General features: G+C 45.4%; 1 protein-coding gene across 2 annotated transcripts in view; it reads left to right on the forward strand.

Annotated features, from left to right (window-relative positions):
• Nucleotides 1-1042: 1042 nt before the first annotated feature.
• FOSB (FosB proto-oncogene, AP-1 transcription factor subunit) overlaps nt 1043-21270 on the forward strand; it is a 37015-nt gene continuing 16787 nt past the window's right edge. For both annotated transcript variants that reach the window (XM_063938440.1, XM_063938441.1), the window contains exon 1: nt 1043-1878. In XM_063938440.1, the coding sequence (XP_063794510.1) occupies nt 1774-1878 (105 nt within the window). In that variant the 5' untranslated portion in view covers nt 1043-1773. The remainder of the gene's footprint in view (nt 1879-21270) is intronic.

Here is a 21270-nt window from a genome sequence, read left to right on the forward strand (position 1 = left end):
TATATGTGTGTGTGTGTGTGTGTGTGTGTGTGTGTGTGTGTGTGTATATATGTGTGTGTGTATGTATATATATATATATGTATATATGTGTATATATGAGGAGGGGAGCTGTGTACACACAGATATACAGATATATATATAGTAGTAGTAGCAGCAGCTAATAATAATCCCCAGTGTCAGAGACTCAGTGAGAGCCAGGCTGTGTATGTATATATATATGTGTGTGTGTATATGTATGTATATATATATATATATATATATATATATGTCTGTATATGTATATATGAGGAGGGGAGCTGTGTACACACAGATATACAGATATATATATAGTAGTAGTAGCAGCAGCTAATAATAATCCCCAGTGTCAGAGACTCAGTGAGAGCCAGGCTGTGTATGTATATATATATATGTGTGTGTGTGTATATGTATGTATATATATATATATATATATATATATATATGTCTGTATATGTATATATGAGGAGGGGAGCTATGTACACACAGATATACAGATATATATATATATAGTAGTAGTAGCAGCTAATAATAATCCCCAGTGTCAGAGCCTCAGTGAGAGCCAGGCTGTGTATATATATATATATATATGCATATATGTGTGTATATGTATATGTCTGTATATGTATATATGAGGAGGGGAGCTGTGTACACACAGATATACAGATATATATAGTAGTAGTAGCAGCTAATAATAATCCCCAGTGTCAGAGCCTCAGTGAGAGCCAGGCTGAGGAGAGCAGGGATTCCCTGTGACGTCACTGCATGGTAACCACATAAACACAGCACAGACAACACCATATATGGTTATGTACGTCACAGGAACTCCGGGGGGGCGGGGCTGCGCCTCTTGCCCCGTTCTACCCCTGTATGGGGTCTCCGGGGGCAGCGGCGGGGCGGGGGGTGTCAGGGCAGGGGCAGCCGGGGCTGGGGGGCCGGGGCTGGGGCCGCTGGGGTGAGTGTGGGGGGAGATATTTGGGGGTACCGGTGTGTGTGTGACGTCAGGGGGCGGTGCCGGCAGGATAAATACTCCCAGAGCCGCTGCCAGATTCATTCACAAATCTCCGCCGGCTCCGAGCGCACACCGGGGCTCCCGCTACTACTGCCCGCTACCTACCGCCCGGGGGATACCTACCGACACTGCCCGGGGGATACCTACCGACACTGCCCGGGGTACACTACTACTGCCCGCTACCTACCGCCCGGGGATACCTACCGACACTGCCCGGGGATACCTACCGACACTGCCCGGGGTACACTACTACTGCCCGCTACCTACCGCCCGGGGATACCTACCGACACTGCCCGGGGATACCTACCGACACTGCCCGGGGGATACCTACCGACACTGCCCGGGGTACACTACTACTGCCCGCTACCTACCGCCCGGGGATACCTACCGACACTGCCCGGGGATACCTACCGACACTGCCCGGGGGATACCTACCGACACTGCCCGGGGTACACTACTACTGCCCGCTACCTACCGCCCGGGGATACCTACCGACACTGCCCGGGGATACCTACCGACACTGCCCGGGGGATACCTACCGACACTGCCCACTACCCCCAGCTGCTACTACTACTACTGCCCGGGGATAGAGCTATAGCAGGCTGCCAGCACCGGGAGCACACTGACAGCCGGTGACTGACCGGCACAGCGCCGGAGCGATGCAGCAGCGGGACTGACACTTGGAGTGACACCGGGACTGACACTTGGAGTGACACCGGGACTGGCACCGGGACCCCCGGGAGGACATGTACCAGGGCTACGACTCCTCCAGCTCCTCCCCCTCCGCAGACTCTCACTATCTCTCCTCCGTGGATTCATTCGGAAGCCCCCCGGCAGGTGCTGCCCCGCAGGTGAGTCTGACGTCATGGCCTGGGAGGGGTGAGGTCACAGGGTACAGGGTGGTGTAAGGGGGGGGGGGGGGGTGATCGGGGTGTGTGTGTGTGTGTGATCCCCCCCCCCTACTCACACTCACCTACCACTATAATATCCCCCCTTACTCACACTCACCTGCCACTATAATCGCCTTACTCACACTCACCTGCCACTATAATATCCCCCCAATTCACACTCACCTACCACTATAACCATCTTCTCACACTCACCTGCCACTATAACCGCCTTACTCACACTCACCTGCCACTATAATATCCCCCCAATTCACACTCACCTACCACTATAACCATCTTATCACACTCACCTGCCACTATAACCGCCTTACTCACACTCACCTGCCACTATAACCGCCTTACTCACCTGCCACTATAATATCCCCCCAATTCACACTCACCTGCCACTATAACCGCCTTACTCACACTCACCTGCCACTATAATATCCCCCTTACTCACACTCACCTGCCACTATAACCGCCTTACTCACACTCACCTGCCACTATAACCATCTTACTCACACTCACCTGCCACTATAATATCCCCCCTTACTCACACTCACCTGCCACTATAACCGCCTTACTCACACTCACCTGCCACTATAATATCCCCCCTAACTCACACTCACCTGCCACTATAACCACCTTACTCACACTCACCTGCCACTATAACCATCTTACTCACACTCACCTGCCACTATAATATCCCCCTTACTCACACTCACCTGCCACTATAACCGCCTTACTCACACTCACCCGCCACTATAATATCCCCCCTTACTCACACTCACCTGCCACTATAACCGCCTTACTCACACTCACCTGCCACTATAACCATCTTACTCACACTCACCTGCCACTATAATATCCCCCCTTACTCACACTCACCTGCCACTATAACCGCCTTACTCACACTCACCTGCCACTATAATATCCCCCTTACTCACACTCACCTGCCACTATAGCCGCCTTACTCACACTCACCTGCCACTATAATATCCCCCCAACTCACACTCACCTGCCACTATAATATCCCCCCTTACTCACACTCAACTGCCACTATAACCGCCTTACTCACACTCACCTGCCACTATAATATCCCCCCTTACTCACACTCACCTGCCACTATAAACGCCTTACTCACACTCACCTGCCACTATAATATCCCCCCAATTCACACTCACCTACCACTATAACCATCTTATCACACTCAACTGCCACTATAACCGCCTTACTCACACTCACCTGCCACTATATCCCCCCTTACTCACACTCACCTGCCACTATAACCGCCTTACTCACACTCACCTGCCACTATAACCATCTTACTCACACTCACCTGCCACTATAATATCCCCCCTACTCACACGCACCTACCACTATAATATCCCCCCTACTCACACTCACCTACCACTATAATATCCCCCCTACTCACACTCACCTACCACTATAATATCCCCCCTTACTCACACTCACCTGCCACTATAATCGCTTTACTCACACTCACCTGCCACTATAATATCCCCCCTTACTCACACTCACCTGCCACTATAACCGCCTTACTCACACTCACCTGCCACTATAACCATCTTACTCACACTCACCTGAAACTATAATATCCCCCCTTACTCACACTCACCTGCCACTATAACCGTCTTACTCACACTCACCTGCCACTATAATATCCCCCCTTACTCACACTCACCTGCCACTATAATCACCTTACTCACACTCACCTACCACTATAATATCCCCCCAATTCACACTCACCTACCACTATAACCATCTTATCACACTCACCTGCCACTATAACCGCCTTACTCACACTCACCTGCCACTATAATATCCCCCCTTACTCACACTCACCTGCCACTATAATATCCCCCTTACTCACACTCACCTGCCACTATAACCGCCTTACTCACACTCACCTGCCACTATAACCATCTTACTCACACTCACCTGCCACTATAATATCCCCCCTTACTCACACTCACCTGCCACTATAACCGCCTTACTCACACTCACCTGCCACTATAATATCCCCCCTTACTCACACTCACCTGCCACTATAACCGCCTTACTCACACTCACCTGCCACTATAATATCCCCCCTTACTCACACTCACCTGCCACTATAATATCCCCCCAATTCACACTCACCTACCACTATAACCATCTTATCACACTCACCTGCCACTATAACCGCCTTACTCACACTCACCTGCCACTATAATATCCCCCCTTACTCACACTCACCTGCCACTATAATATCCCCCTTACTCACACTCACCTGCCACTATAACCGCCTTACTCACACTCACCTACCACTATAATATCCCCCCAATTCACACTCACCTACCACTATAACCATCTTATCACACTCACCTGCCACTATAACCGCCTTACTCACACTCACCTGCCACTATAATATCCCCCCTTACTAACACTCACCTGCCACTATAATATCCCCCTTACTCACACTCACCTGCCACTATAACCGCCTTACTCACACTCACCTGCCACTATAACCATCTTACTCACACTCACCTGCCACTATAATATCCCCCCTTACTCACACTCACCTGCCACTATAACCGCCTTACTCACACTCACCTGCCACTATAATATCCCCCCTTACTCACACTCACCTGCCACTATAACCGCCTTACTCACACTCACCTGCCACTATAATATCCCCCCTTACTCACACTCACCTGCCACTATAACCGCCTTACTCACACTCACCTGCCACTATAATATCCCCTTAACTCACACTCACCTGCCACTATAATATCCCCCCTTACTCACACTCACCTGCCACTATAACCGCCTTACTCACACTCACCTGCCACTATAACCATCTTACTCACACTCACCTGCCACTATAATATCCCCCCTTACTCACACTCACCTGCCACTATAACCGCCTTACTCACACTCACCTGTCACTATAATATCCCCCAACTCACACTCACCTACCCCTATAACCATCTTACTCACACTCACCTGCCACTATAATATCCCCCCTTACTCACACTCACCTGCCACTATAACCGCCTTACTCACACTCACCTGCCACTATAATATCCCCCCTTACTCACACTCACCTGCCACTATAATATCCCCCCAACTCACACTCACCTGCCACTATAACCGCCTTACTCACACTCACCTGCCACTATAATATCCCCCTAACTCACACTCACCTGCCACTATAATATCCCCCCTTACTCACACTCACCTGCCACTATAACCGCCTTACTCACACTCACCTGCCACTATAATATCCCCCCAACTCACACTCACCTGCCACTATAATATCCCCCTTACTCACATTCACCTGCCACTATAACCGCCTTACTCACACTCACCTGCCACTATAATATCCCCCCAACTCACACTCACCTGCCACTATAATATCCCCCCAACTCACACTCACCTGCCACGATAATATCCCCCCTTACTCACACTCACCTGCCACTATAACCGCCTTACTCACACTCACCTGCCACTATAATATCCCCCCAACTCACACTCACCTGCCACTATAATATCCCCCCTTACTCACACTCACCTGCCACTATAACCGCCTTACTCACACTCACCTGCCACTATAATATCCCCCCAACTCACACTCACCTGCTACTATAACCCCCTTACTCAAACTCACCTTCCACTATAATATCCCCCCAACTCACACTCACCTGCCACTATATCTCTCCCACTACTCACACTCACCTGCCACTATACTATCCCCACCTACTCACCTGCCACTATATCTCCCCCACTACTCACACTCACCTGCCACTATACTATCCCCACCTACTCACCTGCCACTATATCTCCCCCACTACTCACACTCACCTGCCACTATACTATCCCCCCTTACTCACACTCACCTGCCACTATAATATCCCCCCTTACTCACACTCACCTGCCACTATAATATCCCCATCTGCTCACACTCACCTGCTACTAGAATATTCCCCTTTACTCACACTCACCTCTCACTATATCTCCCCTTACTCACACTCACCTACCACTATATCTCCCCTTACTCACACTCACCTGCCACTATATCTCCCCACTACTCACACTCACCTGCCACTATATCTCCCCTTACACTCACTTGCCACTATATCTCCCCCATTACTCACACTCACCTGCCACTATACTATCCCCCCTTACTCACACTCACCTGCCACTATAATATCCCCCCAACTCACACTCACCTGCCACTATAATACCCCCACCTGCTCACACTCACCTGCCACTATAATACCCCCACCTTCTCACACTCACCTGTCACTATAATATCCCCCCCTACTCACACTCACCTGCCACTACAATATCCTCCACTACTCACACTCACCTGCCACTATAATATCCCCCCTTACTCACACTCACCTGCCACTATAATATCCCCACCTACTCACTCACCTGCCACTATAATATCCCCCCTTGCTCACACTCACCTGCCACTATAATATCCACCCCTTACTCACACTCACCTATCACTGTAATATCTCTCCTCCCCCCACTCACACTCACCTATCACTGTAATATCTACCCTTACTCACACTCATGTGTCACTTTAATGTCTCCCCTCCTCCCCTTACGCACACTGACCTGTCACTATAATATCTCCCCCCCCTTACTCACACTCACCTGCCACTATAATATCCCCCCCTTACTCACACTCACCTGCCACTATAATATCCCTCTTACTTACACTCACCTGTCACTATAATATCCCCCCTTACTCACACTCACCTGCCACTATAATATCCCCCCCTTACTCACACTCACCTGCCACTATAATATCCCTCTTACTTACACTCACCTGTCACTATATCCCCCCTTACTCACACTCACCTGCCACTATAATATCCCCCCTTACTCACACTCACCTGCCACTATAATATCCCTCTTACTTACACTCACCTGTCACTATAATATCCCCCCTTACTCACACTCACCTGCCACTATAATATCCCCCCTTTACTCACACTCACCTGCCACTATAATATCCCTCTTACTTACACTCACCTGTCACTATAATATCCCTCTTACTTACACTCACCTGTCACTATAATATCCCCCCTTACTCACACTCACCCCGTCACTGTAATATCTACCCCCTTACTTACACTCATGTGTCACTGTAATGTCTCCCGTCCCTTATTACACACACCTCTCTCACTGTAATATCTACCCCCTTACTTACACTCATGTGTCACTGTAATGTCTCCCGTCCCTTATTACACACACCTCTCTCACTGTAATATCTACCCCCTTACTTACACTCATGTGTCACTGTAATGTCTCCCGTCCCTTATTACACACACCTCTCTCACTGTAATATCTACCCCCTTACTTACACTCATGTGTCACTGTAATGTCTCCCGTCCCTTATTACACACACCTCTCTCACTGTAATATCTACCCCCTTACTTACACTCATGTGTCACTGTAATGTCTCCCGTCCCTTATTACACACACCTCTCTCACTGTAATATCTACCCCCTTACTTACACTCATGTGTCACTGTAATGTCTCCCGTCCCTTATTACACACACCTCTCTCACTGTAATATCTACCCCCTTACTTACACTCATGTGTCACTGTAATGTCTCCCGTCCCTTATTACACACACCTCTCTCACTGTAATATCTACCCCCTTACTTACACTCATGTGTCACTGTAATGTCTCCCGTCCCTTATTACACACACCTCTCTCACTGTAATATCTACCCCCTTACTTACACTCATGTGTCACTGTAATGTCTCCCGTCCCTTATTACACACACCTCTCTCACTGTAATATCTACCCCCTTACTTACACTCATGTGTCACTGTAATGTCTCCCGTCCCTTATTACACACACCTCTCTCACTGTAATATCCCACGTACTTACCTGTCACCTGCTCCCAACACTAGCCGGCGAAGGGAGCAAATTGCCATTGCCGCAACGTCTACATGCCAGCAACGGAAGACCGATTTGCACCCTTCGCCTTGCTCAATTCGCACCCCTTGTGATTAAAAGTGCTCGCTACCCTATATAGAGCACTGCGTAATATGTTGCCACTACAGTATATAAAGTATATAGTATATATATATATAGAGCGCAGCGTAATATGCGGGCACTATATAGAGCGCAGCGTAATATGTGGGCACTATATAGAGCGCAGCGTAATATGTGGGCACTATATAGAGCGCAGCGTAATATGTGGGCACTGTAGTATATAGCATATATATATATATATAAGTGCAGCGTAAATATGGACACTATATAGAGCGCAGCGTAATATGTGGGCACTATATAGAGCGCAGCGTAATATGTGGGCACTATATAGAGCACTGCGTAATATGTGGGCACTATATAGAGCTCTGGATAATGTGGTTGCTATGTACAGTACTGCGTGATATGTGGGCACTATAGAGTGATGCGTAATATGTGAGCACTACACAGAGTGCTGCGTAATATATGTGGGCGCTCTATAGGGTGCTGCCTAATATGTGAGCACTACACAGAGTGCTGCGTAATATATGTGGGCGCTCTATAGGGTGCTGCCTAATATGTGAGCACTACACAGAGTGCTGCGTAATATATGTGGGCGCTCTATAGGGTTCTGCGTAATATGCAGGCACTATAGTGGTGCAAATATGTGGGCACTACATAGAGCACTGCGTAATATGTGAACACTACAGTCTATAGAGCTCTGGATAATATGTGGTTGCTTTGTACAGTACTGCGTGATATGTGGGCACTATAGAGTGATGCGTAATATGTGGGCACTATAAAGAGCACTGCATAATATGTGGGCACTACATAGAGCACTGCGTAATATGTGAACACTAGAGTCTATAGAGCTCTGGATAATGTGGTTGCTATGTACAGTACTGCGTGATATGTGGGCACTATAGAGTGATGCGTAATATGCAGCCACTATATAGAACACTGCGTAATATGTGGGCACTACATAGAGCGCTGCGTAATATGTAGGCACTACATCATAGAGCGCAGCGTAATATATGTGGGCACTATATAGAGCGCTGCGTAATATGTGGCTACTACATAGAGCACTGCATAATAATACGTGGGCACTATATAGAGCACTGCCTAATACGTGGGCACTATATAGAGCACTGCCTAATACCTCTGAATAAGGCTCACAGAGCGTAGTGTAATATATAGGCACTATATAGAGAATTGCATATGTGGGAACTACATAGAGCGCTGTGTAATATGCATATACAGTACTGTGTGATATGTAGGTCCTATATAGAGAACTGCGTAATATGTGAGCACTATATATAGGGCTGTGCACTGTGTAATATGAGCACTATAGCACTATATAGAGCGCTGTGTAATATGTATACACTGCACTGTGTAATATGTGAGCACTATATAGAGGGCTGTGTAATATGTATATACAGCACTGTGTGATATGTGAGCACTATATAGAGCGCTGTGTAATATGTATATACAGCACTGTGTAATATGTGAGCACTATATAGAGCGCTGTGTAATATGTATATACAGCACTGTGTAATATGTGAGCACTATATAGAGCGCTGTGTAATATGTATACACTGCACTGTGTAATATGTGAGCACTATACAGAGCGCTGTGTAATATGTATATACAGCACTGTGTAATATGTGAGCACTATATAGAGCGCTGTGTAATATGTATATACAGCACTGTGTAATATGTGAGCACTATACAGAGCGCTGTGTAATATGTATATACAGCACTGTGTAATATGTGAGCACTATATAGAGCGCTGTGTAATATGTATATACAGCACTGTAATATGTGAGCACTATATAGAGCGCTGTGTAATATGTATACACTGCACTGTGTAATATGTGAGCACTATATAGAGCGCTGTGTAATATGTATATACAGCACTGTGTAATATGTGAGCACTATATAGAGCGCTGTGTAATATGTATACACAGCACTATGTAATATGTGAGCACTATATAGAGTGCTGTGTAATATGTATATACTGCACTGTGTAATATGTGAGCACTATATAGAGCGCTGTGTAATATGTATATACAGCACTGTGTAATATGTGAGCACTATATAGAGGGCTGTGTAATATGTATACACTGCACTGTGTAATATGTGAGCACTATATAGAGCGCTGTGTAATATGTATATACAGCACTGTGTAATATGTGAGCACTATATAGAGGGCTGTGTAATATGTATACACTGCACTGTGTAATATGTGAGCACTATATAGAGGGCTGTGTAATATGTATATACAGCACAGTGTAATATGTGAGCACTATATAGAGCGCTGTGTAATATGTATATACAGCACTGTGTAATATGTGAGCACTATATAGAGCGCTGTGTAATATGTATATACAGCACTGTGTAATATGTGAGCACTATATAGAGGGCTGTGTAATATGTATATACAGCACTGTGTAATATGTGAGCACTATATAGAGCGCTGTGTAATATGTATATACAGCACTGTGTAATATGTGAGCACTATATAGAGCGCTGTGTAATATGTATATACAGCACTGCGTAATATGTGAGCACTATATAGAGCGCTGTGTAATATGTATATACAGCACTGTGTGATATGTGAGCACTATATAGAGGGCTGTGTAATATGTATATACAGCACTGTGTAATATGTGAGCACTATATAGAGGGCTGTGTAATATGTATATACAGCACTGTGTAATATGTGAGCACTATATAGAGCGCTGTGTAATATGTATATACAGCACTGTGTGATATGTGAGCACTATATAGAGGGCTGTGTAATATGTATATACAGCACTGTGTGATATGTGAGCACTATATAGAGCGCTGTGTAATATGTATATACAGCACTGTGTAATATGTGAGCACTATATAGAGCGCTGTGTAATATGTATACACTGCACTGTGTAATATGTGAGCACTATATAGAGGGCTGTGTAATATGTATATACAGCACTGTGTAATATGTGAGCACTATATAGAGCGCTGTGTAATATGTATATACATCACTGTGTAATATGTGAGCACTATATACAGCACTGTGTAATATGTGAGCACTATATAGAGCGCTGTGTAATAAGTATACACTGCACTGTGTAATATGTGAGCACTATATAGAGCGCTGTGTAATATGTATATACAGCACTGTAATATGTGAGCACTATATAGAGCGCTGTGTAATATGTATATACAGCACTGTGTAATATGTGAGCACTATATAGAGCGCTGTGTAATATGTATATACAGCACTGTGTAATATGTGAGCACTATACAGAGCGCTGTGTAATATGTATATACAGCACAGTGTAATATGTGAGCACTATATAGAGCGCTGTGTAATATGTATATACAGCACTGTGTAATATGTGAGCACTATATAGAGCGCTGTGTAATATGTATATACAGCACTGTGTAATATGTGAGCACTATATAGAGGGCTGTGTAATATGTATATACAGCACTGTGTAATATGTGAGCACTATATAGAGCGCTGTGTAATATGTATATACAGCACTGTGTAATATGTGAGCACTATATAGAGCGCTGTGTAATATGTATATACAGCACTGTGTAATATGTGAGCACTATATAGAGGGCTGTGTAATATGTATATACAGCACTGTGTAATATGTGAGCACTATATAGAGCGCTGTGTAATATGTATATACAGCACTGTAATATGTGAGCACTATATAGAGCGCTGTGTAATATGTATATACAGCACTGTGTAATATGTGAGCACTATATAGAGCGCTGTGTAATATGTATATACAGCACTGTGTAATATGTGAGCACTATATAGAGCGCTGTGTAATATGTATACACTGCACTGTGTAATATGTGAGCACTATATAGAGGGCTGTGTAATATGTATATACAGCACTGTGTGATATGTGAGCACTATATAGAGCGCTGTGTAATATGTATATACAGCACTGTGTGATATGTGAGCACTATATAGAGCGCTGTGTAATATGTATATACAGCACTGTGTAATATGTGAGCACTATATAGAGGGCTGTGTAATATGTATATACAGCACTGTGTAATATGTGAGCACTATATAGAGCGCTGTATAATATGTATATACAGCACTGTGTAATATGTGAGCACTATATAGAGCGCTGTGTAATATGTATATACATCACTGTGTAATATGTGAGCACTATATAGAGCGCTGTGTAATATGTATATACAGCACTGTGTAATATGTGAGCACTATATAGAGCGCTGTGTAATATGTATATACAGCACTGTGTAATATGTGAGCACTATATAGAGCGCTGTGTAATAATAAGAATTTACTTACCGACAATTCTATTTCTCGTAGTCCGTAGTGGATGCTGGGAACTCCGAAAGGACCATGGGGAATAGCGGCTCCGCAGGAGACTGGGCACAAAAGTAAAAGCTTTAAGACTACCTGGTGTGCACTGGCTCCTCCCCCTATGACCCTCCTCCAAGCCTCAGTCAGGATACTGTGCCCGGACGAGCGTACACAATAAGGAAGGATTTTGAATCCCGGGTAAGACTCATACCAGCCACACCAATCACACCGTACAACCTGTGATCTGAACCCAGTTAACAGCATGATAACAGAGGAGCCTCTGAAAAGATGGCTCACTACAGCAATAACCCGATTTTTGTAACAATAACTATGTACAAGTATTGCAGACAATCCGCACTTGGGACGGGCTCCCAGCATCCACTACGGACTACGAGAAATAGAATTATCGGTAAGTAAATTCTTATTTTCTCTGACGTCCTAGTGGATGCTGGGAACTCCGAAAGGACCATGGGGATTATACCAAAGCTCCCAAACGGGCGGGAGAGTGCGGATGACTCTGCAGCACCGAATGAGAGAACTCCAGGTCCTCCTCAGCCAGGGTATCAAATTTGTAGAATTTAGCAAACGTGTTTGCCCCTGACCAAGTAGCTGCTCGGCAAAGTTGTAAAGCCGAGACCCCTCGGGCAGCCGCCCAAGATGAGCCCACTTTCCTTGTGGAATGGGCTTTTACAGATTTTGGCTGTGGCAGGCCTGCCACAGAATGTGCAAGCTGAATTGTACTACAAATCCAACGAGCAATCGTCTGCTTAGAAGCAGGAGCACCCAGCTTGTTGGGTGCATACAGGATAAACAGCGAGTCAGATTTTCTGACTCCAGCCGTCCTGGAAACATATATTTTCAGGGCCCTGACTACGTCCAGCAACTTGGAGTCCTCCAAGTCCCTAGTAGCCGCAGGTACCACAATAGGCTGGTTTAAGTGAAACGCTGAAACCACCTTAGGGAGAAATTGAGGACGAGTCCTCAATTCTGCCCTGTCCGTATGAAAAATTAGGTAAGGGCTTTTATAGGATAAAGCCGCCAATTCTGAGACACGCCTGGCTGAAGCCAGGGCTAACAGCATTACCACTTTCCATGTGAGATATTTTAAGTCCACAGTGGTAAGTGGTTCAAACCAATGTGATTTTAGGAACCCCAAAACTACATTGAGATCCCAAGGTGCCACTGGAGGCACAAAAGGAGGCTGTATATGCAGTACCCCCTTGACAAACGACTGAACTTCAGGAACTGAAGCCAGTTCTTTCTGGAAGAAAATCGACAGGGCCGAAATTTGAACCTTAATGGACCCTAATTTTAGGCCCATAGACAGTCCTGTTTGCAGGAAATGCAGGAAACGACCCAGTTGAAATTCCTCTGTAGGGGCCTTCCTGGCCTCACACCACGCAACATATTTACGCCAAATACGGTGATAATGTTGCACGGTTACATCCTTCCTGGCTTTGATCAGGGTAGGGATGACTTCATCCGGAATGCCTTTTTCCTTCAGGATCCGGCGTTCAACCGCCATGCCGTCAAACGCAGCCGCGGTAACTCTTGGAACAGACAGGGTCCCTGCTGGAGCAGGTCCTTTCTTAGAGGTAGAGGCCACGGGTCCTCCGTGAGCATCTCTTGAAGTTCCGGGTACCAAGTCCTTCTTGGCCAATCCGGAGCCACGAGTATAGTCCTTACTCCTCTCCTTCTTATGATTCTCAGTACCTTGGGTATGAGAGGCAGAGGAGGGAACACATACACTGACTGGTACACCCACGGTGTTACCAGAGCGTCCACAGCTATTGCCTGAGGGTCCCTTGACCTGGCGCAATATCTGTCTAGTTTTTTGTTGAGGCGGGACGCCATCATGTCCACCTTTGGTTTTTCCCAACGGTTCACAATCATGTGGAAGACTTCTGGGTGAAGTCCCCACTCCCCCGGGTGGAGGTCGTGTCTGCTGAGGAAGTCTGCTTCCCAGTTGTCCACTCCCGGAATGAACACTGCTGACAGTGCTATCACATGATTTTCCGCCCAGCGAAGAATCCTTGCAACTTCTGCCATTGCCCTCCTGCTTCTTGTGCCGCCCTGTCTGTTTACGTGGGCGACTGCCGTGATGTTGTCCGACTGGATCAACACCGGCTGACCCTGAAGCAGAGGCTTTGCTTGACTTAGGGCATTGTAAATGGCCCTTAGTTCCAGGATATTTATGTGAAATGACGTTTCCATGCTTGACCACAAGCCCTGGAAATTTCTTCCCTGTGTGACTGCTCCCCAGCCTCTCAGGCTGGCATCCGTGGTCACCAGGACCCAGTCCTGAATGCCGAATCTGCGGCCCTCTAGAAGATGAGCACTCTGCAACCACCACAGGAGAGACACCCTTGTCCTTGGGGACAGGGTTATTCGCTGATGCATCTGAAGATGCGATCCGGACCATTTGTCCAGCAGATCCCACTGAAAAGTTCTTGCGTGGAATCTGCCGAATGGAATCGCTTCGTAAGAAGCCACCATTTTTCCCAGGACCCTTGTGCATTGATGCACTGACACTTGGCCTGGTTTTAGGAGGTTCCTGACTAGCTCGGATAACTCCCTGGCTTTCTCCTCCGGGAGAAACACCTTTTTCTGGACTGTGTCCAGAATCATCCCTAGGAACAGCAGACGTGTCGTCGGAATCAGCTGCGATTTTGGAATATTTAGAATCCACCCGTGCTGTCGTAGTACTACTTGAGATAGTGCTACTCCGACCTCTAACTGTTCCCTGGACCTTGCCCTTATCAGGAGATCGTCCAAGTAAGGGATAATTAAGACGCCTTTTCTTCGAAGAAGAATCATCATTTCGGCCATTACCTTGGTAAAGACCCGGGGTGCCGTGGACAATCCAAACGGCAGCGTCTGAAACTGATAGTGACAGTTCTGTACCACAAACCTGAGGTACCCTTGGTGAGAAGGGCAAATTGGGACATGGAGGTAAGCATCCTTGATGTCCAGAGACACCATATAGTCCCCTTCTTCCAGGTTCGCTATCACTGCTCTGAGTGACTCCATCTTGAATTTGAACCTTTGTATGTAAGTGTTCAAGGATTTCAGATTTAAAAAAGGTCTCACCGAGCCGTCCGGCTTCGGTACCACAAACAGCGTGGAATAATACCCCTTTCCCTGTTGTAGGAGGGGTACCTTGATTATCACCTGCTGGGAATACAGCTTGTGAATGGCTTCCAATACCGCCTCCCTGTCGGAGGGAGACGTTGGTAAAGCAGACTTCAGGAACCGGCGAGGGGGAGACGTCTCGAATTCCAATTTGTACCCCTGAGATACTACCTGCAGGATCCAGGGGTCCACTTGCGAGTGAGCCCACTGCGCGCTGAAATTCTTGAGACGACCCCCCACCGTACCTGAGTCCGCTTGTAAGGCCCCAGCGTCATGCTGAGGACTTGGCAGAAGCGGGGGAGGGCTTCTGTTCCTGGGAAGAGGCTGCCTGCTGCAGTCTTTTTCCCCTTCCTCTGCCCCGGGGCAGATATGAGTGGCCTTTTGCCCGCTTGCCCTTATGGGGACGAAAGGACTGAGCCTGAAAAGACGGTGTCTTTTTCTGCTGAGAGGTGACCTGGGGTAAAAAGGTGGATTTCCCAGCCGTTGCCGTGGCCACCAGGTCCGATAGACCGACCCCAAATAACTCCTCCCCTTTATACGGCAATACTTCCATATGCCGTTTGGAATCCGCATCACCTGACCACTGTCGCGTCCATAACCCTCTTCTGGCAGAAATGGACAGCGCACTTACTCTTGATGCCAGAGTGCAAATATCCCTCTGTGCATCTCGCATATATAGAAATGCATCCTTTAAATGCTCTATAGTCAATAATATACTGTCCCTGTCCAGGGTATCAATATTTTCAGTCAGGGAATCCGACCAAGCCACCCCAGCACTGCACATCCAGGCTGAGGCGATTGCTGGTCGCAGTATAACACCAGTATGTGTGTATATACTTTTTAGGATATTTTCCAGCTTCCCATCAGCTGGCTCCTTGAGGGCGGCCGTATCAGGAGACGGTAACGCCACTTGTTTTGATAAGCGTGTGAGCGCCTTATCTACCCTAGGGGGTGTTTCCCAACGCGCGCTAACCTCTGGCGGGAAAGGGTATAATGCCAATAATTTTTTAGAAATTAGCAGTTTTTTATCGGGGGAAACCCACGCTTCATCACACACCTCATTTAATTCATCTGATTCCGGAAAAACTACGGGTAGTTTTTTCACACCCCACATAATACCCTTTTTTGTGGTACTTGTAGTATCAGAAATGTTCAAAACCTCCTTCATTGCCGTGATCATGTAACGTGTGGCCCTACTGGAAAACACGTTTGTTTCCTCACCGTCGACACTGGAGTCACTGTCCGTGTCTGGGTCTGTGTCGACCATCTGAGGTAACGGGCGCTTTAGAGCCCCTGACGGTGTTTGAGACGCCTGGACAGGTAATAACTGATTTGCCGGCTGTCTCATGTCGTCAACAGTCTTTTGTAAAGTGCTGACGCTATCACGTAATTCCTTCCATAAGACCATCCAGTCAGGTGTCGACTCCCTAGGGGGTGACATCACTATTACAGGCAATTGCTCCGCCTCCATACCATTTTCCTCCTCATACATGTCGACACAACGTACCGACACACAGCACACACACAGGGAATGCTCTGATAGAGGACAGGACCCCACTAGCCCTTTGGGGAGACAGAGGGAGAGTTTGCCAGCACACACCAGAGCGCTATATATAAACAGGGATAACCTTATATAAGTGTTTTTCCCTTATATAGCTGCTGTATTGATTAATCTGCCAAATTAGTGCCCCCCCTCTCTTGTTTTACCCTGTTTCTGTAGTGTAGTGACTGCAGGGGAGAGTCAGGGAGACGTCCTTCCAGCGGAGCTGTGAGGGAAAATGGCGCTCGTGTGCTGAGGAGATAGGCTCCGCCCCCTTCTCGGCGGCCTTTCTCCCGCTTTTTTAAGGAAAAACTGGCAGGGGTTAAATGCATCCATATAGCCCAGGAGCTATATGTGATGTATTTTTCGCCATCTAAGGTGTTTTTATTGCGTCTCAGGGCGCCCCCCCCAGCGCCCTGCACCCTCAGTGACCGGAGTGTGAAGTGTGCTGAGAGCAATGGCGCACAGCTGCGGTGCTGTGCGCTACCTTATTGAAGACAGGACGTCTTCTGCCGCCGATTTCCCGGACCTCTTCTGTCTTCTGGCTCTGTAAGGGGGCCGGCGGCGCGGCTCTGGGACCCATCCATGGCTGGGCCTGTGATCGTCCCTCTGGAGCTAATGTCCAGTAGCCTAAGAAGCCCAATCCACTCTGCACGCAGGTGAGTTCGCTTCTTCTCCCCTTAGTCCCTCGGTGCAGTGAACCTGTTGCCAGCAGGACTCACTGAAAATAAAAAACCTATACTTAAACTTTCACTAAGCAGCTCAGGAGAGCCACCTAGTGTGCACCCTTCTCGTTCGGGCACAAAAATCTAACTGAGGCTTGGAGGAGGGTCATAGGGGGAGGAGCCAGTGCACACCAGGTAGTCCTAAAGCTTTTACTTTTGTGCCCAGTCTCCCGCGGAGCCGCTATTCCCCATGGTCCTTTCGGAGTTCCCAGCATCCACTAGGACGTCAGAGAAATGTATATACAGCACTGTGTAATATGTGAGCACTTTATAGAGCGCTGTGTAATATGTATATACAGCACTGTGTAATATGTGAGCACTATATAGAGCGCTGTGTAATATGTATATACAGCACTGTGTAATATGTGAGCACTATATAGAGCGCTGTGTAATATGTATATACAGCACTGTGTAATATGTGAGCACTATATAGAGCGCTGTGTAATATGTATACACTGCACTGTGTAATATGTGAGCACTATATAGAGGGCTGTGTAATATGTATATACAGCACTGTGTAATATGTGAGCACTATATAGAGCGCTGTGTAATATGTATATACAGCACTGTGTAATATGTGAGCACTATATAGAGCGCTGTGTAATATGTATATACAGCACTGCGTAATATGTGAGCACTATATAGAGCGCTGTGTAATATGTATATACAGCACTGCGTAATATGTGAGCACTATATAGAGCGCTGTGTAATATGTATATACAGCACTGTGTAATATGTGAGCACTATATAGAGCACTGTGTAATATGTATATACTGCACTGTGTAATATGTGAGCACTATATAGAGCACTGTGTAATATGTATATACTGCACTGTGTAATATGTGAGCACTATATAGAGCGCTGTGTAATATGTATATACAGCACTGCGTAATATGTGAGCACTATATAGAGCGCTGTGTAATATGTATATACAGCACTGCGTAATATGTGAGCACTATATAGAGCGCTGTGTAATATGTATATACAGCACTGTGTAATATGTGAGCACTATATAGAGCACTGTGTAATATGTATATACTGCACTGTGTAATATGTGAGCACTATATAGAGCGCTGTGTAATATGTATATACAGCACTGTGTAATATGTGAGCACTATATAGAGGGCTGTGTAATATGTATATACAGCACTGTGTAATATGTGAGCACTATATAGAGGGCTGTGTAATATGTATATACTGCACTGTGTAATATGTGAGCACTATACAGAGCGCTGTGTAATATGTATACACTGCACTGTGTAATATGTGAGCACTATATAGAGGGCTGTGTAATATGTATATACAGCACTGTGTAATATGTGAGCACTATATAGAGGGCTGTGTAATATGTATATACTGCACTGTGTAATATGTGAGCACTATATAGAGCGCTGTGTAATATGTATACACTGCACTGTGTAATATGTGAGCACTATACAGAGCGCTGTGTAATATGTATATACAGCACTGTGTAATATGTGAGCACTATATAGAGGGCTGTGTAATATGTATATACAGCACTGTGTAATATGTGAGCACTATATAGAGGGCTGTGTAATATGTATATACAGCACTGTGTAATATGTGAGCACTATATAGAGCGCTGTGTAATATGTATATACAGCACTGTGTAATATGTGAGCACTATATAGAGCGCTGTGTAATATGTATATACAACACTGTGTAATATGTGAGCACTATATAGAGCGCTGTGTAATATGTATATACAGCACTGTGTAATATGTGAGCACTATATAGAGCGCTGTGTAATATGTATATACAGCACTGTGTAATATGTGAGCACTATATAGAGCGCTGTGTAATATGTATACACTGCACTGTGTAATATGTGAGCACTATATAAAGCGCTGTGTAATATGTATATACAGCACTGTGTAATATGTGAGCACTATATAGAGCGCTGTGTAATATGTATATACAGCACTGTGTGATATGTGAGCACTATATAGAGCGCTGTGTAATATGTATATACAGCACTGTGTAATATGTGAGCACTATATAGAGCGCTGTGTAATATGTATATACAGCACTGTGTAATATGTGAGCACTATATAGAGCGCTGTGTAATATGTATATACAGCACTGTGTGATATGTGAGCACTATATAGAGCGCTGTGTAATATGTATATACAGCACTGTGTGATATGTGAGCACTATATAGAGCGCTGTGTAATATGTATATATTATATAGAGCGCTGTGTAATATGTATATACAGCACTGTGTAATATGTGAGCACTATATAGAGCGCTGTGTAATATGTTTATACAGCACTGTGTAATATGTGAGCACTATATAGAGCGCTGTGTAATATGTATATACAGCACTGTGTAATATGTGAGCACTATATAGAGCGCTGTGTAATATGTATACACAGCACTGTGTAATATGTGAGCACTATATAGAGCGCTGTGTAATATGTATATATTATATAGAGCGCTGTGTAATATGTATATACAGCACTGTGTAATATGTGAGCACTATATAGAGCGCTGTGTAATATGTTTATACAGCACTGTGTAATATGTGAGCACTATATAGAGCGCTGTGTAATATGTATATACAGCACTGTGTGATATGTGAGCACTATATAGAGCGCTGTGTAATATGTATATACAGCACTATGTAATATGTGAGCACTATATAGAGGGCTGTGTAATATGTATACACTGCACTGTGTAATATGTGAGCACTATATAGAGCGCTGTGTAATATGTATATACAGCACTATGTAATATGTGAGCACTATATAGAGCGCTGTGTAATATGTATATACATCACTGTGTAATATGTGAGCATTATATAGAGCGCTGTGTAATATGTATATACTGCACTGTGTAATATGTGAGCACTATATAGAGCGCTGTGTAATATGTATATACAGCACTGTGTAATATGTGAGCACTATATAGAGGGCTGTGTAATATGTATATACAGCACTGTGTAATATGTGAGCACTATATAGAGCGCTGTGTAATATGTATATACAGCACTGTGTAATATGTGAGCACTATATAGAGCGCTGTTTAATATGTATATACAGCACTGTGTAATGTGAGCACTATATAGAGCGCTGTGTAATATGTATATACAGCACTGTGTAATATGTGAGCACTATATAGAGCGCTGTGTAATATGTATATACAGCACTGTGTAATATGTGAGCACTATATAGAGCGCTGTGTAATATGTATATACAGCACTGTGTAATATGTGAGCACTATATAGAGCGCTGTGTAATATGTATATACTGCACTGTGTAATATGTGAGCACTATATAGAGCGCTGTGTAATATGTGAGCACTATATAGAGCGCTATACAAGGTATAATAATGATAATCTATAAGTCGCAGGCGTTACGCTTCGTCAGATGGGTGACCGTACCCTCGCGGCTTCCTAGCACTACCATATCTCTATAGCCGGGATCACTGGGAAACACCATGTATTACACACAACTGGAGACAGAGACACATAGACTGCCAATTCATGGTACATAGGTAGAAGGCGATGCACAGAATAACGGGGTCTCACAACAGTCACAGACGCCCCTCACTTATTGCAGCAATATTATTGGGTTTTATTCTATAGTCT

This window comes from Pseudophryne corroboree, chromosome 8 (assembly GCF_028390025.1).
Source record: "Pseudophryne corroboree isolate aPseCor3 chromosome 8, aPseCor3.hap2, whole genome shotgun sequence".
NCBI lineage: Eukaryota > Metazoa > Chordata > Amphibia > Anura > Myobatrachidae > Pseudophryne > Pseudophryne corroboree.